Consider the following 23,867-nt stretch of genomic DNA (forward strand, 5'->3'; position numbering starts at 1 on the left):
ATGCTTGTATTAGAATCATGAGGAAAAAATAAAACCTGGGTCTTATGAAACCCAGTGTTACATGTCAAGATAGTGAATAGCAAGTAGGTAGCAAGACAAGGAGCTCAAAGGCAGGCAAAGATTCAGGGTAGTTACAGGTTAGAACTCAAGTTTTAAATCTAAATTAATTTGGGCTATAGCATGTTTGAAAATGGTCCAGGGCTTATAGGCGTTCCTTAATAAATTGATTGAAAATTGGAATTTATTACCTACACAGCTGTCTGGCAGAAAGAGGCTAGAAAGAAAAGATGACAGTCCACAATACTACTATGGCTGTCATGGTGTAATGAAATTTGTTGAGATGAACTAGTGGAAATGTTTAATGATGAGGTTACTTCTTTCCCCAAGGCTTTAATCTGTCCATTTTAGAAATTAACATGTTTGTGTTTAGGAGAATTCCCTGAAGCTATCAGTGAAGTTATGCAAGCTCCTCTCTTAATTCTCTATGCACAGAGATGCACAGACAAAATAGGGTCAAAACATAAGGCAACAAAGTCATGTTTAATAGAGGAGCAACATATCAGAGCACTTTCTATTCCAATTTATTAATATTAGAAAAAAATTGAATTGAGATCCAAAATGCATGTGAGATCAATACTCTCCATCCTGGCTTTTATCATTATATCTTTTATCCTGGCTTTTATCACTATAAAGAGTGCATCATCAATCTTGGAGCAGCCCTAAATAAACTTAATCAGGCAACTGCTGCCAAACAGTACTGTGTGAAAGTCATACACAACCATGAAACTGGCAAATTGTCTAAATGAGCAATGTGGTTGAGACTACAGAATATAGCACTAAAGTAGTTTGTTGTTTTTTTCTTTGAGTTACAATTATTGTAGTGTATTGATGAAAGCGGAAAGTTGCTGCGATTCAAATTGTTTTTATTGACATTGTGCTTAAATATTCATAGACCATGTGTTGTATTAATGTCAGCTCTCTTTATTATTCAAGCACTTGATTTGCAGCAATGCGGAATTAGCATTGAGGGGGCAAAATCACTTTTGGATGCATTTAAAACTAACACAACACTGGTGGTTCTGGACATCAGAAAAAATCCATTAGTAGGTATGTTTGCTTCTGTTTCTCTTTTCTGAAGGTTTTTAAAAGGTCATTTTAACTGGAATTCATAAAGTACACTGCATTTTATTTATTATGTGATGATACCATTTCCATGGGGATGTGCCAATCATTACATGCATGAACTGTTTCATGCATTGAACAGTTGGTTTTGGGTGGTCTGGCATATTTCTGATATTTTGTTCTCAGTAAACCATTCCATACCGTTTGTTCTCAGTAACAACTAAAACATGGTTGTTCTGGAGAGAAGTGATTAGATGAGGGGATGGGAAGAGCAGGAAAAAGTCAAGGCTGAGGATTTCCTTGGCCATTGTATATATAGACACTGCCACTGGCAACAGGGAGATAGGGAACTGGAATGCTTGGGGATAGGTTCTGTGGAGGAGAAGGAAAGAGGGGTGGTGGTGCAGACCAGACTCATTGTACTCACGCCATTTACTCTGGGTTCCTTCTGGCTTTTGGTTTGACTGCTTCTGCCAAACTGCAGTTGCTTTAGGAGAACTTTCAGAATGCAGTGGTTTCTTTCAGGTGCAGAAAAAACACATTTTTAGTTTTGTGTACCCTTTTTTTTTTTTTTTACATTTTCCTTCAATCTCAGTATAGGAAAAATCAGGGCATACTTTATAACTTTCCTTTTTGAGAAGCAGCACTAGAGGATGATTTCAAATATACATAGAAAAAGTAAGTATTACAAAAGGTAATACCAAACATAGCCTAAAATTTAGCAGGGGCCATAATTTATATTAAACAGGATTAAAGAACCATAATTGTTACTTCTGATGCCAACCCATTCTCATAACTATTAGGCTTTTAAATCTTCTCTCCCACGGTGCTTTCTTATGCATTTCTATTGCTGGCTTTTGTAGGGCTGTGCAGTGTTTCAGATTTGAAAGCATAATGCAAAGATGCTTATTTAGCACCTGTCTGCAACTCATAAATTCACCCGAATCTTTTCTGGAGATCACATGGCTGCAGACATATTATATGTTTGTAACCTTCATGTGCTGCACAGCCATCAGTAGAAATATATGAGGAGCCCAAGTCTGACTTGTCTGTCACTAGAATAAATTTATGCCATGTGCTTTCTGACAGTAAATAATTGGACTTAATGTGATGACTGGAATACTCCCCATTAAATCCAACTCATAAGTATTTACTTAGAATTCTCTTTAATGGTGTGTAGCATTCAGTACAAAGAAAAAGTTGCGAATGAAGAATCCAGCACTTTTTCCCCATTAAACATCTTCAGTGAATTCAAATCCCCCCCACTCTCCATCTCAGGTATGCACCCCTCCCTCTCGTGCCAGTTAGTGTAAGAATCTGCAGCTATCTCCAGTGGCAACTCGCAAATAACCTTGGCATTGTAAGATAGTCCAAACAAGATGATTTCACACTCCAACGATGTTCCCCCTCCCGTGCCTTTGACTTGCAAGAGTGATACACATGTTAACTGAAACATGCATGCGAGTCCAATCAAATGTTCTGTGAACGTTTGATCTGGGAGCATGACACTTAAAATAATTGTCTCAAAACTGGTATGTGGGTTAATCCCTTTTCCTTGGATAGGCAGCACTGTATTGAACTCAAGTATATGCATGTCAATCTACTTAGCATAAAAGAGAAAATAAATATTTGATAGTGGTAGTAGAATAAACAATCATCTTAATCATTCAGAAGTCTGGAGCTTTGTTTAGTACAGAACTAATGGAGACAGTAAATGTGGCTTATCTTTTTTTTTTTTTTTGCACTAATGGTTAAAAACTAGTAACTTTTGAAGTCTAAGGAAAGAAAAATACATTAATAAGTTACATTTTGAATCTAAAATACTGTAGATACAACATATAACTAAATATGTATGGGTAGTTCTGTCTCACAATGATAACTGCTTTTTTTCTAAGAGCAGAAAAAAGCAAGGGAAGAGGTATGACCAAGTGAGTGATATAGGGATTTCTTTCTTTTTTCTTTTTGTAGTATATGATGCAAATATTAACTTTTTATTATTCTATCTTTGTAGATCATGCACTAATGAAGAAAATAATTGAAAAGGTTCTCACGAATGCCAGTGGAATTAACTTGGAGGTATAAGCTAGATATTATTTAATGATTACTAATGTAATGAGCATAAAATAATGCAACATATTTCTGCTAGTTTTTGTTTTTAACTGCTCTAGGACAACCCACAGTATATAAACAGAAAGCAAGGCCCACTCCCTTTTCGCACTGTTGCAAAAGATGTGGCCTAGTCTGGCAATGAAACATCTGCAAGAAAACAACAAGGCTCAGAGAGCACCAAGGACTCCACAGTTCAACCCTGAGCTACAAATATTCGCTTTGATTGGTAGTTAAGATATTGTTTAAAGACTGCCCAAATTGCTTTATTTGATGTAGATTATTTTAGGAATGAATAGACTACTGTCTGTGGAAAATCTGTAGCCATCTGTCTGAAAGGAAGTATTCTCTTACTTAGAAATCTGCTAAGTCCACTGTGGTTGAACTAGCCACAATTGATGATTTGCCTATGTTGACTTTCACAACCCTAGCTATCCCTCAACATCTCAGGTATTTTATGAAATCAGTCCAGCAACTGTAGATGGGTGTAGTTTTTGCTATATCTGACTGTCTTTATCACTTTATTAGGCAAAACAGAGTGGGTTTTAAATTATTTACTTTCTGGTGACTTAATTATTAAAGCTAATAATCCCTGTAGCATCTGAAAGGGTTGTGGCTATCAGAAGTGACATTTTTTTCAGTGGTTTGGAAATAAATGTTCAGTAAAACCTGACATGACTTTTCCACGTGCTATCTTCTCAGTTCATGTTCCTCAGTAAGCAAAAGAGCTGCTGAGTCTCACACTGAAATTCAAATTATGTGATGACAGTATAACAACGAGGGCAGAGTTTGACCAAATAAATTATTACCATTTTTTTTCTGTAAAGTAGTAGCCATGGAAATCAATAGGTGAAAGAACCTCTCATGGGTTATCTGCAAAGTAATCAAAAATAGGTCAGATAGTGTTTGTTCCTTTCATGCAAGTATTTAGGCTATTTAGTCTAAGTATACAGTATTTAAATGTGCTTAAATGAATAATTTACTAGGTGAGAATGTTTTGCTTATCTTCCAACAATCTTTAGTACATTAATATATACAAAATAGTAAGAATTGATATGTTTGGGATACACAGACTAATATCCCGGGATACATAGTTTAATATCCCAGAATACAATCTAAGAAAATGTATTTCTCATAACTGCAAGGTAAGTATACTGAAGTTAAAAGTTGTTTTTAATTCTAACTTTATAAAAGTTATTTTTAATTTATTTATTAAATATGTGATTAAATATCATTGGTACTGCTATCTAGTGGTTCTGCATAATCCTGTTAAGGTAGTCCCAAATAATAGTTATTAGTGAAGTTTTCTATTTTAAGATCTTTTAATTTTTTTAATATAGTTCTACAAATTTTTGTCTTTTCATACAGAAACATTTATGTGATGCCGTTTGATATTTTATGGAGAATTGGGATTAATAATAAATGGTCATAGCTGAGTAGGGCTTTGCAAGTAACAGATTTTTCAGGGCAATTGAATCATAGAGGGACCGTTTAAGCCACTGAGTCCAACTTCTTCCCAGTTCCAAAGAGATAGTTGTTCAAGTATATGCATATCTAATATGGAAGAAATTTAATTAATTATTTTGCCTCTTTGAATTAATTAATTAATTAATTTGCCTCTTTGAATTATCAGTTCTTATTTTTGAACTTTTCTTATTATGAATTTTTTTCTTAATATTCAACCAGATCTGCCTTTGTTAAGACCATTATTCTGTGTCCTGCACTCTGGGATGATAGAGAGCAGGTTTTGCCCTTTTTGTGTGTGACATTCTTTAGCTATTTCTAAAGACAGATACCTTTGTCAGTTTTCTAAACCTAATTGGACCCAGTTCTGTCAGCTTCTCTACATAAAACTTCCTTCTGGACACCTGATCGTCCTCATTGTCCTTTTCTACACATTTCAATTTCTTTGAATGCTTTTTATGAGGTCTTATTAAGATCAGAAGAGGGTACAGTACTTGAATTGAGGACTAACTGATGCAAAATCTAATGGAAATACTATTTCCCATGATTTGGGAACTATACTGCTATTGATATAGCCTAAAATTGCATTTGCCTGACTGATGAAGCTTCTGATCAGTTTTGAGATCCTTTTGGTATATGCTCTTATGAAGCCAGATATCCCTCTCTCTACAACTATGTAATTTTTTTTCCTAAACGAAGAACTTCGCATTTGCCTCTGTTACATTTAATTCTGTTTTCAGCATGTTTCTTTAATTTATCAAGATTATTTTGAATTTTTGTCTGCTTTCTAGGGTATTAGCTATTCCACCCAACCTATTAAAGAAGTTACTTTATTGAGAAAAACAAGTTATAAATTCAAAATGTTTGTTCAATTAGTGCTATCCTCAAGCTTCCTGAGTTAGTATGTGTAACTGCATATTAATTATGAATCGAAGTAGCTACCGCTGAACCAAAATACCTCTGCTGCTTTTTTCCCCTGCTTTTCTAGTATAAGTGGCTTCCTTCTCCACCGTCAAAAGATGTTAAAAACAAACCCAAAAAAAGAACAGTTGTCTTGGGAAATGGCAGGAAAGGAAAAGCTACTATACGTATTGGTAATTATTTTATCTCTTTTTGTATGAATTGATATTTAAATTATTTTAGTATATCATGGAGTTGCTAATCTCTTACACATTTATAACAGTTTAAAATAAATGAAATTAAACACATTGTGAGAAGATTCTGAGTGAATGCCCAGATAAGCTAAAAAGATTTATCTGATACAGATGATCTGATTATCTGATCTTTTAGTTTTTAGAAATAGCAAGAAAATATGATCTCCTAATTGTGTGTGTTTGTTTATTTATTTATTTATTTATCAAATTTTGCTACTGCCCATCTCCACCCCCACAAGAGGGACTCTGGGTTATGATTAACTCTCAAGTCTATTTATTTCAACCAAATGAAAAGTCAGAAAGCTCTCATATCTTATATTCTGTGGAGGTATAAAATTGACTATCCCAACAAGCAAGAGAACTAATATATTTTCAAAGCTCCAAAACAGTTTTTCATTTACAAAATGTCATTTAAAATGTTTAAGTTATATTTTGTTCTGTCATATGATAACTATGGCCAAATTGAATAGAAATATTTATTTATTTAGTAAATTTATACACCACAAATCTCACTATAAAAGTGACTCTGGGCAGTTTACAAATAAAAAATTCAATAAAAATATGAACAATCTTCATAGATACTAGACAGGAACAAAAAATCCAGTCGTAGCCTGTTGGTGCCATGCCTACTTGTACATTTGTACAGTAAGGAAATTATACCCTCATAACGCTAATGAATTTGACTAAATTTTAGATGTGCAGTGAATGCTTGCTTTACTCAATTTACCAAGGATTCTGAAGGCCTATCAATGTTCCTGGCTATGTCTGGAAATTTCTCTAACTTAGCCATTCCTGAAGGTAAAAATATGACTTACTTGATGTCACCACCATGCTACTCCTTCCCCTCAGTGTAAGACTGTGCAAATTTACTTGGAAGTAAGTCCCACTATGATGTTGTTCTATCCATCTCCCAAGTTGGTAGTCCTGGAGGAGACCAGGAAGGTCTTGCATTGTTGCCAAGATGGTCACTGTGCTAGTTATCAGTCCCACTCTTAGTCTTTTCTTCTAAAGATACTTAAAGTCTGGGACTCAAGCTGAATAGTAGAAATTGTGCCTTGGTTATCTTTTGCCAAAATGACCAACTCTATCTTTTTGCTCCAAAGTTTTTTGGGAGGACAGGCTAGATTTTATTTTGTAGAGTAGTTGAGGCATTCTGATATGATAAAAGATAGAGCTCTGTGGCATTTCAGACTGAATTCCAACAGGGAACTTCAAAGTATGCAGGATGTAATATCAGTGGGCAACTCTTTAAAGCAGCTGCATGTTTTCTTGGGATTGCATGGTTGCCCTTACCAGCTGCGCATGATTTTGAGAAAAGTGCTTTAATAATTTGCAGGGAGGTGCTACATTTGTGTCCCCATGAACTACAAAGCACCTTTTTGTATATGCATATGAAATGTGCCTAATCTTAATTAAGAATGTTATATTGTGTCCTGAAAAATGTTTTGTTTTTAGTATACTTGTTTGGGTGTGTGTTGGATTATATGTGTATTAAAAATCAGCTTTTCATATGATAATGGAAGCATTTTTACTCTTCTGAAGCCCAAGCATCTTTATAAATAGACAAACATTAGTAAATGTACCTTGCATTGTGTACATGTATACTGTATATATTTGGTTTTTCTAATTTAAAGTTCTCAGTTTACAAGACAAGCTTGAGTCAAATGTGCAAAGGGAAAATAAGCCTTGTGAAGCTAATCTCTTTACTGAGTTGCTTGGCTTAATTTATATTAGCCTCACACAATAATTCTTGGTAAGTCAGTCACCAAAATTTCATGTTGTAAGTGGAAAGGTATCTAGACCTTATTTTCTTGGTTGATTTTCCCTGTTTGGCTGTTTTTCCTGCTTTCACTTCAGTAATTTGGAGACATAGAGGTAAGCATCCAAAATATGACTGACAATTTTGGAGCTAAAATTGCAGTCCTGTATTCACTTTAGCATGAAACTAATTGAACATGTTTGTTCTGTAAATGTGCATATTATTGTATTGTCATTACCAAGTGTGAAACTTGTCCTGAGCACCAAAGAGAGTGTTTCAAACTCATAACAGAAATGTCCCATTTCATGATGTTTCACACCTGAAAAAGTTTGAAATGAAACATTTTGCACACCTTGATTATAATAGGCTGAAAACATGTAGGTGCATTGTTTTTATTGGGAGTTTAGAATCACATTACCATGTTCTAGTGGCTGTAATATGTATTGCAGCTGTACAAACTTTAAAACATTGTGTAGACATTGTAGGAGGAGTGTTGTATTAGTTTATGATGGCAAGAAATGAAGATGAAATGAAAAATTGATGAAAATGAAAAACTGAAGTGAATGAAATGAAAATGAAAAAGTGCAGCTGCAGCTCATGAAAGCTTACGGCTTTTCATAAAAATTTTAGTTGGAAAATTGTTACACCTTCTAATAACATTTGTTAGACTCCTGATAAAATATTGTTTATCATTGTTACATAGTGTGATATGACTTGATGTTGTTGCTCCATAACATAATTTTTACAAATATCCTTTTCTGCAATATACAGGGTGTACCAAAAGTCAGGCTCCCATAGACAATTTATTATATAAATTACAGTTTGTTTGTTTTTTGTTTATTCGTTTAGTCGCTTCCGAATTTTCGTGACTTCATGGACCAGCCCATGCCAGAGCTTCCTGTCGGTTGTCAACACCCCCAGCTCCCCCAGGGACGAGTCCGTCACCTCTAGAATAATATCCATCCACCTTGCCCTTGGTCGGCCCCTCTTCCTTTTGCCCTCCACTCTTCCTAGCATCAGCATCTTCACCAGGGTGTCCTGTCTTCTCATTATGTGGCCAAAGTACTTCAGTTTTGCCTTTAATATCATTCCCTCAAGTGAGCAGTCTGGCTTTATTTCCTGGAGTACGGACTGGTTTGATCTTGCAGTCCAAGGCACTCTCAGAATTTTCCTCCAACACCACATTTCAAAAGCATCTACCTTCCTTCTCTCAGCTATGGTCCAGCTCTCGCAGCCATATGTTACTACGGGGAACACCATTGCTTTAACTATGCGGACCTTTGTTGTCAGTGTGATGTCTCTGCTCTTAACTATTTTATCGAGATTTGTCATTGCTCTTCTCCCAAGGATTAAGCGTCTTCTGATTTCCTGACTGCAGTCAGCATCTGCAGTAATCTTTGCACCTAGAAATACAAAGTCTTTCACTGCCTCTACATTTTCTCCCTCTATTTGCCAGTTATCAATCAAGCTGGTTGCCATAATCTTGGTTTTTTTGAAGTTTCGCTGCAAGCCAGCTTTTGCACTTTCTTCTTTCACCTTCATCATAAGGCTCCTCAGTTCCTCTTCGCTTTCAGCCATCAAAGTAGTATCATCTGCATATCTGAGATTGTTAATGTTTCTTCCAGCGATTTTAACTCCAGCCTTGGATTCCTCAAGCCCAGCTTGTTGCATGATGTGTTCTGCATACAAGTTGAATAGGTAGGGTGAGAGTATACAGCCCTGCCGTACTCCTTTCCCAATCTTAAACCAGTCCGTTGTTCCGTGGTCTGTTCTTACTGTTGCTACTTGGTCGTTATACAGATTACTCAGGAGGCAGACAAGATGACTTGGTATCCCATACCACTAAGAACTTGCCACAAGTTGTTATGGTCCACACAGTCAAAGGCTTTAGAATAGTCAATCAAACAGAAATAGATGTTTTTCTGAAACTCCCTGGCTTTTTCCATTATCCATCGGATATTGGCAATTTGGTCCCTAGTTCCTCTGCCTTTTCTAAACCCAGCTTGTACATCTGGCAATTCTCGCTCCATGAATTGCTGAAGTCTACCTTGCAGGATCTTGAGCATTACCTTACTGGCATGTGAAATAAGTGCCACTGTTTGATAGTTTGAACATTCTTTAGTGTTTCCCTTCTTTGGTATGGGGATATAAGTTGTTTTTTTCCAGTCTGATGGCCATTCTTGTGTTTTCCAAATTTGCTGGCATATAGCATGCATTACCTTGACAGCATCATCTTGCAAGATTTTGAACAGTTCAGCTGGGATGCCGTCCTCTCCTGCTGCCTTGTTATTAGCAATGCTTCTTAAGACCCATTCAACCTCACTCTTCAGGATGTCTGGCTCTAGCTCCCTGACCACACCGTCAAAGCTATCCCCGATATTGTTGTCCTTCCTATACAGGTCTTCTGTATATTCTTGCCACCTTTTCTTGATCTCTTCTTCTTCTGTTAGGTCCTTGCCATCTTTCTTTTTGATCATACCCATTTTGGCCTGGAATTTACCTCCAATGTTTGTAATTTTCTGGAAGAGGTCTCTTGTCCTTCCTATTCTATTGTCTTCTTCCACTTCCATGCATTGCTTGTTTAAAAATAATTCCTTATCTCTTCTGGCTAACCTCTGGAATTTTGCATTTAATTGGGCATATCTCCCCCTATCACTGTTGCCTTTTGCTTTCCTTCTTTCTTGGGCTACTTCTAGTGTCTCAGCAGACAGCCATTTTGCCTTCTTGGTTTTCTCTTTCTTTGGGATGTATTTTGTTGCCGCCTCCTGAACAATGTGGCGAACTTCTGTCCATAGTTCTTCCGGGACCCTATCTACTAAGTCCAGTCCCTTAAACCTATTCTTCACCTCCACTGCATATTCCTTAGGAATATTAGTGAGCTCATATCTAGCTGATCTGTGGGTCTTCCCTAATCTCTTTAGTCTGATCCTAAATTGTGCAATAAGAAGTTCGTGATCTGAACTGCAGTCAGCTCCAGGTCTTGTTTTTACCAACTGTATAGATGTCCGCCACCTTTGGCTGCAAAGGATGTAGTCAGTCTGATTTCGGTGTGGTCCATCTGGTGAAGTCCACGTATAAAGCTGTCTCTTAGGTTGCTGGAAGAGAGTGTTTGTTATGCAGAGTGAGGTGTCATGGCAAAATTCTATCAGCCTATGTCCTGCTTCGTTTTGTTCTCCCAGACCATGCTTACCTGTAATTCCAGGTGTCATTTGACTGCCCACCTTAGCATTCCAGTCTCCCGTGAATAAATTACATTAAATGTTCAAATTGGTTGCCATTTTCTTCTAAACGCTTCCTTACTCATTTGGCACATGACCTTGAGCATTCCTAAGTTCAGTAACGTTTTCTGTGAAAAAAAATGAAATAAAATATATTGTGATTGATTTATCGGGCCTGACTTTTAGTTCACCCTGCGTTTTGAGGACAAAGAGCATGACAAGAAAACTTTAAGCAAATCAATAGTAAATTCTACAAAATAAATCGCCTCTTCACCCATTGACATCTGGAGAGTACCTGTTTGGGTGACTGGAAAGGATAGGGTATCAAAATGATTATTATATAATCATTTTTATAATTACATGATGGTAATTTCCAGTTGTTGAATATTAAATCTAGAGTTTATGGAATGAGACAGTTTCTTGGTAGATTGGATAGCATTTTTTTAGATGATTGGGTTTAGAGTGGAAACTCAATGCCATCTATGTTCTCGGATCTAAAAATTTAACACTTGGTTATTGATTTATTTTACAAATTTTGCCACCACCGATCTCCCCACAGAAGAGGGACTCTGGGTGGTTTATATAGGTTCTTTGTGAAAATGTTCTTTCTTTTGCTTGGTGCAGGATTTTCATCCAAAAAATCATTGAGTCCTGGTAAGACAACTTCATGGGATCAAGACAACTATGCTCCAAAGCCATTACCCCCAGGGACACGTGGCTTCCTGCCCTGGCGTACTGCTGAACGGGCAAAGCACCATAGGTAATGTGTGCCAAAGGTGAGCCGGCTCAGGTCGACTCAGCCTTCCATCCTTCTGAGGTCGGTGAAATGAGTACCCAGCTTGCTGAGGAAGGTGACGACTGGGGAAGGCAATGGCAAACCACCCTGCTATAGTCTGCCAAGAGGGGACCTTTAACACAAGTAATACATAGTTTTAGATAGGATAGAGTCTTGGAAATAGTTCTTCATGCTTTCTCTGCTGCCCCATATATACAGTAGTTGTTGTTTCACAAAATATTCACAACTAGGTCATAGTTCCACAAAATGTTTGTAGCTAGACCCTAACTTTCAGCACAGTATCAAGAGTATATATAATCAATCAAACAAATTTTTTTAAAATTATAACATGCCTGCCACTGGAGTGCAGTCCAACCGCACTAAAAAATTAACAAATAAGAACTAAACATCTATTAAAATCACTCAAAAGGAACAAAATCAATATAAACCATAATATTTTTATAATCACAATAAAAATTATACAATTATAATTGTATAAAAATCCTAAATCCTACCTGCTAGAACAAAAAAGAACAGATTTTACTGCAATCATTGGCCAGAGTTCCACTAAAAGCAAAATAAAAGTTTAAACCATACAAAATAAAATAAAAAATAAAACAGAAATAGTTGTATGGTTGATATGATTAGGTCATGGTGAATTTAACAGACAATGAAACAGACTTCGGATGCACTCAAAAAAGTAGTCATATTGGTCACCTAACAGAATGGATCTGAATGGCTTGAAAAAGAAGTTATGAAATGTAGTTGTGTGTCTTTATAAAATATATGGCACAGCAAAAGATGAACCATATTTTAAATTGCCTCTTTGCCACAGGGGCAAAATCTTAATTATAAGGGGAGTTTCTGAAATTTCCCTCAAGGACAACTGTTGATATTATGTTAAAATAGGCTAGGGTTAATGCTCTTCTATATGTGGTGTTGGTTATTTGATTCAAATATCTTGCTGGCCTAAAAAAAGGCAACTGGCTAGACAAAGAAACAGGTCAGGGGAAGGCTGACAGATCTAATTTTCCTTCTATATCCATAATTTGTTGTTTAAGGCCTGATGCTGCTTCATTGTAGCCAAAGTGCATTTTATTAGAAGCCCTAACACTTCAACTTTTGGTAAAGCAATCTTTCTCCAAGACAAGTTGGAATTATCAGTGAAGATCAGAGGGTCTTGACCTATAGGAAAATCAATTGCTTTAAACAGTATGGAAAAATACACAGCTGTACACTGGTGTCACACCAGCGAAAGGACCACACTGAGCACACATCTTGTCACTTGGAAGATAGGTTTTAGAAATTTAGATTGTACTTTCCCTAAGGGAGCAAAAGAACTATTATGGACCTAACTGGACTCCAAATAAGAGTTGTGCACAAACGTTGGCAAAAAATACTTTTAGTGCAGATGGTATGAATAATGATACATTTCTGGAATAATAAAATGTTATTCTTTTATTATGGATAATCTTGATGTGCCGTGTGTTTGCAAGAGGAATTAAACACTACATTCCAGTGTTGAAGATTTTAACTTACTTGATTGGGTGCTCATTCAGCTGCCAAGCATGGACTCTAGGGTGCTTGGCAAAAACTAAAACCTTTGTTTTAGTGTAATTAATCTTCAAGGCATCTTCAGTGGAATATATAGCTAAGGCATGCTTTAAACCAATTCATGTACGGGATAACAAAACTACATCCATATACAAAAGAATTGCCATATGTTTATCAGCCAAATTTAAAGGATAGTAGACAAAGCTATTTAGCCTGGTCACAGGAGAATTAATATAAAGGTTAAATAGCAAAAGTGACAAGAGGGACGCGGTGGCGCTGCGGGTTAAACCGCTGAGCTGTCGATCGGAAGGTCGGCGGTTCGAAACCGCGCGGCGGGGTGAGCTCCCGTTGCTCGTCCCAGCTCCTGCACACCAAGCAGTTCGAAAACATGCAAATGTGAGTAGATTAATTGGTACCGCTTCGGCGGGAAGGTAACGGCGTTCCGTGAGTCATGCTGGCCACATGACCCGGAAGTGTCCTATGGACGCCGGCTCCAAGGCTTTGAAACGGAGATGAGCACCGCCCCCTAGAGTCGGACACGACTGGACTTTACGTCAAGGGAAACCTTTACCTTTACCTAGCAAAAGTGACGGGATACAGCCTTGCCTTACTTTTCGTTGAATATTTCTCTAGTGTAATGGCCTTGCATATTGCACTGACCTTTAGAATGTTTGTAAAATTTGAAAATTAAGAGGAGCGAACATCTATCTAAGGTCGAATTTTAAGTTTGCACTGCAGTTTAGATCTGAAAATAAATGCAAGCCTAAAATCAATTCAAACAGTGTATAGTGTAGTGGTATACTTTTCTACTAAGTGCTGGAAAATAAGATCATGATGTGTAATTGAACTCCTGTTCTAAAACCTGCTTGCTCTTCAGCCAATATATATTCTGAATCAACCCAGTCAGAGGGTTTATTATACAGAGGCTTAGCAGTATGTTTAAGAGACTGATGGGCTGATAATTAACAAGCAAATATTGATTGCCTTTTTTGGCACTGTGAGATCTAAGCCCCACTCGCTTGGAATCAGTGTGGTGTGGTCTGTAATAGTAAACAAAGAAGTTAATGCACATGTCTATCATTCCAAATTACTGCAGGTAACTTGAGCAGTGATAAAATCATTAACTGGAGCTTTATTCCTTGAAATTGCTGTATCATGGAAAGCCTCACACCAGCCCAGTGTGAGTACTCAGCACTGCCTGTAGGCCCATTCAATACAAAGAATGTAAGCTTATTAAAGTTTGTATCAGACAAAGCCCCTTATAATCCCCAGTTCTGTCTTTAGATTGTCAAGTAAGTAGGGGAAAAGATTCACTTATGACTTAACATTAGTAATACGACCTAACATTAATAATAATTTTTAGCAAAACACCCTTCTGCTATTCTCAGCATCTACTTAGAGCCACTTCCAATCAATCATTCTGCATAAATAAATATGTTTAATAACTCTGAGGGAGTGTGGAATGGGTGTGGGAGGGAGGAAGAGTTCCATAATCACAAATCAGATCTTGAAATGCATGCAAATGAGATGGAACTACATGTAAGGAATTTGTGCCCTTTTTTACAACATTTTACATTGACATGACAATGATCATTTCCCAAGCATGTTATTAATGAGGGCTTTTGATAAGTTCTTCATAGAGTCTAGTTGTACATTTAAAGAGAATATGGAAAGAAGGTTAATTCGCATTAAAGTGGACAGCACAGCAAAGAGTTAAACCTCTCTCTTCTGTGGCAGCTGCACAGATCTACTCAGCAACTGTCAGAAAAGAATATGAAGGTTTATTCTACAGAGCTACAGCAACCTGATTTAGCCAATATTATCTACATCCAGATCAATAAAGGATACAAACCCTAGGGTTACATGTCCTTCTTCTCTACCCTGGTTTGAATTTGAATGCCAAAAGGCCAGAAGAGAATTAATTAGCCAATTGAAAGAGTCTAAAGAAGACCAATTATCACACTTGCTGCTGTTCAAAACTTGCTGCTCTTGAAAAACAGTATAAACAATTGCTTCAAACTCAGAAAAGGCAGACTATCAAGGTTTCATGGCATCATTCAATTGTAGCACCACAATCTAAGAGCATTGTTTCGGCAAGTGATTAGCATCACCGATTTACAGATTCCCCTGCTCTTTTCTTGTACCAGCAATTGTGTGGGAGGACTGCTTTAAGACACTATATACAGGAAGAGTTATTTGAATTCAATCCAAAGCTTGATGCCCAACTGCTTTCATACAGGGCTCAGAAACAGCAGGCTTGGTAAAACAGTTTAAGCCCAATCTTCCATCTAGTTGAGGGATTGGGGCACTTTCAGAAAATGCCTGAACTTCTGTTTTTGAGTATTTTATTTCAAGGCACTTTCTGATACAATAGGCTGAAATGCTCTAAGGCATCTACAGTACATAGCCCAACTTCAGATGTAGAGAGAACGACTGCATAATTCACATCTAATAGTGAACATAATGAATTGAATGTTTCTGTGTTACAAATTATTGTAAGTTCTGCATTTGCAGTTCTGCATTTACAGTAGTGGTGGATGATGGTGCTAAAGGTGGATAGTGGTGCTAAAGTGGTGATAAAGGTGAGAGGTTAATTTGCAGATATTGAGATACATGTCTCAGGATAAAATAGGATTTGCTTTATTGTATTCATAGACTTATGAATATTGCAAATGTATTTTGTTTTTAAATTTTCTTAAAACATTTAACTTGTTTTTAGGGCTTCATCTGCAAAAAATACCCATGAATTTCCATTGCAGATTCAGGTAAAATGAGTTCTTACCAACAAATTAAACTTTTATAATTGAATTTGTGAAGAACATTTCACTAAGAAATATTTTGTAAGAAGTGTTATATAATTTTGACTGTAGAAAAGACATGCTCTTATTGCCAAATTTGAAAAAAGGCATTGCCGAATACTATATAATTCATTTATGAAGTGGGATTATTAGAATTGGATCTAATCCTGTTATATTTGCTTTATGTAAACAGACAGGTATTCCTGTGACAGTGACTGTAGAAAGTGCTTCTGCATCTGAAGCTGAGACAGATGGTGCCATAGAGAACGTTATTTGTGGAATGGATGCCACAGAGTCCCCCAGATTAGCCAACTTGAAACAGTGGCGTAAGTTACAGGTATGGTTATGCATTAAAGTTTGGTTTACAATCTATAAAGTAATTACTAAAGCAATAGTAATATTATATAAATTATCCCATTAAGATTGCAGTGTCATTTTTTTGGACATGGACATTTAAATGAGGTATAGATGTTTAAGAATGATTGATATCTTCATTTTCATTTAATCTTGGAGAGGGAGCTGCAAAGTTACACAATTTGGAATAGTGGCAATTTCCTTTCCTCTGACATCTTCTTAAATAAAATAAAGAATACACAGGTAGTTATTGCCAAATTGCTAGGGAAAGAGATGTGATTCTTTTTTCCTCCTGAAACTGCCAAAACTCATAGATAGAGCTCCAGCCTGTGTCAAAAGAAGGTATTTATTAAATGAATCTGTTAAGAGCCAAGAAGGAAAAAAGCAGAATAGGTATTTAAAATACCTATTCTGCTTTTTTCCTTCTTGGTTCTTAATAGATTCATTTAAAATGAATAGTAAATCACTAATTTTACCCTAGCCTATGCTACTACTTGGAAATAGCACACTTTTAAAGGATAACTTTAAAAGTTGGAGTATCTTTAGGTGGTCAGGCATAGTAATCAACATGGCAGGTTGGCCAGTGTGACAAAGTAGTGAGAAAATATATTCCATGTTCCATGAGGTTCTGGAAAGCCCCCTCAATTTTGAACCCATGGTATGGAATCCAGGAATATTGGAGAGTGTGAGGGTCAAGGCTAGAATGAGTGGCTCCCAAGCCAAAGATGGATATTATGTAAACAACAACAATTGTTTGGGTTTAAGGGCCTCCGTTCATGTCCCACCCAGGGCCTTCTTTTGCACCAGAACAGCTGGGGCTTTTTTTCATGCACCAGGCTTCTTTCACGAAGGCCTTGGCTGGTACAGTAGTGGCACGCAGTGTGGCAGGCAGGGCCAATCGGTGGGGGCAGCAGGTAGGCAGGCAGCCAAAAGGTGGTCGTAAATACAGGTGGGCCTGAATTTTGTTCATGTAACAGCACGGTTGTTGCAACAGCCAGAAGTTCAAGGACTGGTTGTAAGCTTTGTTCAACACTGTCATAACTTTGAATAATCACTGAATGAATGGACGTTAAGCAAGGACTACCTGTACGGGTCTCCATGGAGGCGTGTGTTGAGAGCAGCATTGTGCTGTCTTGATGCAAGCTCCATCCCTTTTGTATGTTTTCTGTGACATCACATGTATATATGAAACAGGCAGGGCTTATGGTGCAACCTTGCTTTTGTCATTTTGATGAAAGTCTCTGATCCTGCAGTCCCCCTTGTTTATCCATATCCCTATTAAAATCTATTTCTTGATATTTAAATAAATGTTTAAACTCTTTACAATTACCTTTTATTCAATTATTGATCAATTTAGTTTTCTCTATGCTGACAGTCAAGCTCCTTAATTTTGGGCCTTTCTAGCCCAAATCCTTGATATTTTTCAAGGCTGAACTTGGGACCTCTGCATATGCACTTTACCACTGAACCTCTTTTTTCTGAGATACCCGGTTCATAAATTACACTAAATCTTAAAGTATGTATGTTTTTGGTTTTAGCTTGCCTAACATGAATCTTCCATGTATTCAACAAATCATGGTTAAAATCATGGCTTAGTGTGATGTGTATGAACCAGTCCATTATCTTTAGGACATGGCATGCCTTTTTTTGTTATTGTTCTGCTTGTTAGCTGAAGACTGACTCTAGAATTATTGATAATGAATGAATGATACCTGATATCATCAAACTCACAAATGTACAAGTATTTTTATTTGAGGTCTGGCATAGGGAAGTGAAAGCCTTTATATAACTTTTCAGTGCCTTTTGGTTTATAGATCTTACCTCTTCTAAAATAAATGTTATGTCAAACGTCCACTAGAGGGAATCAAAATTTTTTAAAAATCATTATTATTATAGGACCAGTTTATAAAGAGTACAGAATTGTTAATTAATGCTTTTGAGATACATATTTTAACACAAATTCACATCCATGGAAGATTCTTCTAATTAGAGAGGTACTATTATTACTTAATGTTCAGATCTTAAAATAAATGGATGGAATACATTACTGAATACATCTAACACTTGTGTGATTCTTGTAAATATTTTGGTTGTACTGAGTAGTATTTTAACTACAGTTATGAAAGTAACATTTTTGTTTAAGGTCATTTAATTCTTTTTATGTTAAAACTTTCCACTGTAAGATCAGAATGTATGCTTCAACCTAGGAAATTTAGAAATGGCAGAATTCTAAAATAAATCTGTTTTGAGTGCATTGTCTTTAGAATAATATTGTTAAATGCCTCAGAGGATCACAGGCTACTTTTTTTACAGATGGAGTATGAAGAATGTCAGTTAAGATTAAAAGAAGAACGAAAAGCAAGGATGACTGCTGAAGAACGGATGATGGAGGTAGCAATCATTTTCCTTCTTGGATACCAACATACAGTAGGATGTAATTTCTTTTTTCCTCAAGGAATTTGACCTTCACTTTATTAAAAAAAAATAGTCTCCATGCTATGTAATATTATTGTGGTGAGTAAAGACTGGCAAGAGCCAACAGCTTACAGCCCTCATCAAGCATGATGGCCAAATATGAAATGTACAAGAACATACACACTATATAGTCCAGTATTTCTCAACCTTAGAAACTTGAAGATATGTGGACTTCATCTCCCAGAATTCTCAACCTTGGCAACTCCCAGAATTCTGAGAGTTGAAGTCCACACATGCCAAGGTTGAGAAACACTGAAATAGTCACTGAGTTGTCAGGTAACATCACTGCAGTATCTGCTGGGATACCTCCTTCTTTGATTTTTCTCTCTTCCCCCTTTTAATATAATATCTAGGTATATTTGATTTCAGGGAACTGATAATCTGTATAAACAAATGAACGTTTTCACGTTTTTATAACACATCAGGTGATTCCTGATAAGCTGCATAATTGTGCTACTATAATAGTGATGTTTTTCTGCTCAAATGAGATGTAATGCAATATTGTTTTGATCTTTTTTTGTCCTTTCAGTTTTTTTCCTCACAGAACTGCAACTTGGTGGATGAATTCTTAACCCAGTAGATGAATATTTATTTATTTATTTATATGGCCATCATTGCTGCATTTCTTTATTCACTGCCCTCAAGTGTTGTTTCTTATTTCATCTTTAATCTGGGATACCAGAAGGAAAGAGAAACATCCGAAGAAAATGATAGCACTTTCATTCCAAAAATCTTTGTTGGAGAACAAGTATTTCCAGTATTAATACAATTTTGTTTCATTATTTATTATAGCTGGAATTGGAAAACACTCAGTTACGGAATCTAAATTGCTCTCTCTCAGAAGTTGTCCATGCACAGTCAGTAGCCAGCACAATACTAGAAGACGAAGGAGTACTTAGTAGCATTGAGAATTCTTTCCAAAAGTTTCATGCTTTTTTAGATCTTCTTAAAGATGCTGGGTAAGAAAGTATAACAGGTTAAAAAATAGCAATGCTTTATCTTTTAAAATCTCAAAATTACCTAATCATTCTTGGAAAGCAAAAACTGATTTATGAAGGTTTTTTCCCCCTGGGTTTAAAGAAGCTTTATTGCTGGGCAGAACAAGTCCACGTCAGAGGGCTTCAGCAAATCTTTTATTGGATGCAGATTATGAGGCTGTCAGGCCCAAGAATGATGAAGAATCAATCCAGTCGAACTTCAGTTCTTTATTTGCTTACACTGTATAGACAAACTCGCTAGACTAAAGCAAATCTACCTAACCTCAGGGGAAATAACCTGGGAAAGCCCTAGGGCGGGTCTATTCTGAACCACTTAGTTTTCCCACAGTCGCCTCCTGGACTATGTCTCCTCTTATCTTGTCCTCCTCCTTGGAATGTGCTCCCTCCTTCCTGAGAACCATCAGCATTACTGAAATCCATCACAGGCAGAAGTAAGGAAGAAACTAAGTATTTCATAATACTTTTGTATCTCTCTGTCCTTTTACTGGAGTTTTTATTGTATTTTTCTTGCAATTGTGAATAATGAAAGGGAATAAATTTAAACAATTTCTGAACATGATTTAAGTTTCCTTATAATTTGGGAGCATGGCAGGGACCTGGGAGGGGTTTTGGTCCTTCGGATCTCAAGCCTTTTTCCACCCATTCTTTTGTCTTCAAGAAAATAGTAATTTAGTTTCTTCTACAATTCCAGAGCTTAATTATATAAATGTAATTTTTAAAATTAAAAGTTTATAGTATTACTTTCAAATACTTTAAGTGCATTTATCTATTTTCATATTTTGTAGACTTGGACAGCTTGCAGCAATGGCTGGTATAGATCAATCAGATTTTGGCTTATTACGTCATCCCCAAATGAGTTCTTCTATAAAACCAAGAGTGATAGAGAGGGAGAAGTCATTTGAAGAAGAAAGACAAGAACATATGCAGAATTTCAAAGTAAGCTTGTCAAATGAGGATTACTCACTGCCCAAAAAACTTGATTTGTATTTTTTAAAAAATATTTGTGTTTTTGCCAACAAGACTTTTGTATAGTTCTGTTTTGCATTTCTATCTTTCCTCTGCTACTCTTGAGTAGCCTTGTAAATGATGACGATGATGAAGATAACAACTATCCAATGAATGTCACGGTCTTTTGACTGGATGCTTATATTCTGATTATTTTGTTTCTAACTAAGAGCCTAGGATTCATGGTATATAGGAAATTCTAAGCAGTTTTTTTTTTGTGAAGTCAGTGATGTCAAGTCTGCTAAATTTTAAAATTTCCAAATATTTGTTGAATCTATTAATTTTTTTACTTTATTGATTTAGAGACCACCTTATACCAGAATTATTCTGGGTAATTTACTTCAAGAGCTCCAATTACTATAGTATTATAGTAGACTTTTTTCTTCCAAAGATTTTCAAGTTCAAATCCCAGTATTTTGTTACTTTTTCTATTTATTTTTTGTCAATTTGACTGTTTTCTTGGTATTGCTACCTTGATGAACCACATTTTATTCTTTTTGATTATGATAATGATGATGTCTGGTGTTTGTTTTAGGTGTCTATTGGTTACTGAGATCACATACTTGAAAAAGTCTTAGAAAATTAGGATCAAGGTCTTGTGGGATTTTAAAATAGACCAATAGACACCTGAAGCACAGTGCACCAGACATCATCATTACTACTAGCATTTCTATATATACTCAAATAATTCTCTTACTAATTTTTTATTAGCCTGTTATGGGCTCACAGAGAGGAATCAAAACATGCTCTCCGTCCTTTTATCATTTGTTGCATTTCTGTGCAACAAGGTGAAGATGCATGGTGTTTTCTGCAAGCCCACTAATTTGCCTGGGTCATTTCCTCATCATTTGTAGCTACCACTGACAACTATTTAAACATTTAGCATCCTTTTATGTGTCTCACCAAGAATTTGTGTTTCAAGCACTTTACATAGAGTGACTTCATTCAGTTTCTCAAGAGGCCCACTGACATTCTACAGCATTCTGAAAAATAAATTACATCATCTTCTAAATGTAGTAGGTCATATAATGGATATACAATTACATTACCAAATACAATTAAATAATGTATTTGTTTTAGCCCTAAAACCAGAAATGGCAAGGCCTCAAAATGCTTCTGAATTTTATTTCATCTTCACACTGAGATAGTTCTGAAACAGAGAGGAACTGGGGCGTAAACTGGTTTTATGTCCTAATTGGACTGAGTTATGGTGGTATTGCAGTCTTTTGACTCTGTCTTAAACTAAAGTGGCATTGTTAAATTGTGAAATGATTTACTCAATTTATAGGAATTGTCATCCTTGTGACTGATGGTAGCATATGCAGTTAGCAGTATTTGCAATGGGACTAGACTGAACATCATAAAAAGGAAGGTATTTGAAGGAATTGCTAACTACACATTTGGAACTTTTGTGAGACTTGCATGTTTCCCTGCACTTTCCAGCTATTTGTTTTGCTCAGTTTTTTTTTCTTTATGAAGGAAAAAATGGTTGTCTGTTGATCATGACATGCTTGACAGTGAAATTTCCCACCAAAATACCTGCTAGGTTTGCAAATATAGTACATGTAGAGGTACAAAATTATTTTAGAGAGTCATTTTTTAAAATTATTTTAATTTTTCTTCCTAGAATGCTGGCTCTACTGCTTTTCTGAGTCCTCTCACTTTCCAAAAAGACTTTGATTCATGTCACGTTGTAAATAGTGACCTACCTGCGATAGCAAAAATACAAGAACTTCAAGCTGTTGGTTCACCAAAGCAAAGCTTATGGCAAGATATTGAAGGTAACATAGATAGTTGGAGAATAGAAGAACATGAATCAAAACACACCCAGGAAACATCTGAGAAGAGCAGCCAACCTGTAGAATTGGAAGCAAGGGATTCCTCTGTGAGGCAAATACTTACTGCTCGACATTCTGTCTCTGAACCCACCATCAATGTGCTTGGTAACAAATTTGGTGCTCCTGCTGTTGAAAATAGTAAAGTTTCTTCAAAAAAAGTTCCTTACACTACAGGCTTTCCTACTGGAGATGCCCCTTCTAGAAATGACTCAGTAGAGTCTGATTCTGAAATACAAGAAAGTATCCATTCTGTAGGAAGTGCTTGAGAAATCCATTCCCACTGGATTGTTTCCAGAGATCCATTTACTGCATAAACCTTTTGAATTATCCAAAATTATTATGCAATAATCTACATATGGTGGCAAAAGTAGAGAAGCAGTGATCAGATGCTGGTGAATAATAATTCCAGCATCCCTTATGATTGGTCATACTGTTTGGAGCTGCTGCAGCTTGGCAACAATCTGGAACATCAGAGCTTCCTTACTCTTGCACTTAAGGATTTGGTTTTTTTTTATATCTACCTTTTTGCCATGTAAGTCAACAAAGAATTTTGTTGCCAGTATTCCAAAGGATTGATTGCACATTTTGCTTTTTATATGGTTTTATAAAGGATCTGATGTGATTCAAATTCTCATTTATAATTATAATGTGAATAAATTTTTTACATGATTCTGAGTAAAAAAGTACTTTCTTGTTTATTATGCTTATTCATTTTGGTGATCTGCTTAATGCCTAATTTTACTCATTCTCAAAACGAGTTTCATTGCTGTTGTAAATTTAAAAAAAAATAATTTTTTTTTAAAAGCATTGGTGCTTTTCTGCCAGAAATATAACTTGTTTTTTATGACAAGTTGAATAATTCAAGTTTTTAAAAATAATTTGGCTTTTTAAAAAGCAATTTAGTTAATATAAAAGCTTGATTTTCTTCTTCCATCAAGGAACCTAAATACCCAATATGCATATGGAACAGGTTTGTATTAATAGCTAGATTTTATATCCCTGTGTTTCATTAAAGCTGTTACTAAATGCAAACTAAACAAGACACAAACATACAGCTGTTGCCAACCCAACACATCCTGAGACAACACAGCCGTAGATTATACCAAATCCCAAATACACTTTAAAAAAAACACCATCAACCTCGACTTCCCCATTCCCTTGTCATGGTAAAACTACACAATGGATATATCAAGACCGTGTTATATAGGGAACCTACAGATCAGCATGTCTGTCTATATACTTCCAAA

General features: G+C 36.1%; 1 protein-coding gene across 2 annotated transcripts in view; it reads left to right on the forward strand.

Annotated features, from left to right (window-relative positions):
• Nucleotides 1–23,291, forward strand: part of CEP78 (centrosomal protein 78) — a 35,365-nt gene extending 12,074 nt beyond the window's left edge. For both annotated transcript variants that reach the window (XM_063295166.1, XM_063295167.1), the window contains 10 exons: nucleotides 994–1,107; nucleotides 3,134–3,198; nucleotides 5,681–5,786; nucleotides 11,448–11,583; nucleotides 15,872–15,917; nucleotides 16,144–16,287; nucleotides 18,618–18,695; nucleotides 19,572–19,738; nucleotides 20,563–20,713; nucleotides 22,410–23,291. In XM_063295166.1, the coding sequence (XP_063151236.1) occupies nucleotides 994–1,107; nucleotides 3,134–3,198; nucleotides 5,681–5,786; nucleotides 11,448–11,583; nucleotides 15,872–15,917; nucleotides 16,144–16,287; nucleotides 18,618–18,695; nucleotides 19,572–19,738; nucleotides 20,563–20,713; nucleotides 22,410–22,886 (1,484 nt within the window). In that variant the 3' untranslated portion in view covers nucleotides 22,887–23,291. The remainder of the gene's footprint in view (nucleotides 1–993; nucleotides 1,108–3,133; nucleotides 3,199–5,680; nucleotides 5,787–11,447; nucleotides 11,584–15,871; nucleotides 15,918–16,143; nucleotides 16,288–18,617; nucleotides 18,696–19,571; nucleotides 19,739–20,562; nucleotides 20,714–22,409) is intronic.
• Nucleotides 23,292–23,867: the final 576 nt, after the last annotated feature.

This window comes from Candoia aspera, chromosome 2 (genome assembly GCF_035149785.1).
Source record: "Candoia aspera isolate rCanAsp1 chromosome 2, rCanAsp1.hap2, whole genome shotgun sequence".
Classification (NCBI taxonomy): domain Eukaryota; kingdom Metazoa; phylum Chordata; class Lepidosauria; order Squamata; family Boidae; genus Candoia; species Candoia aspera.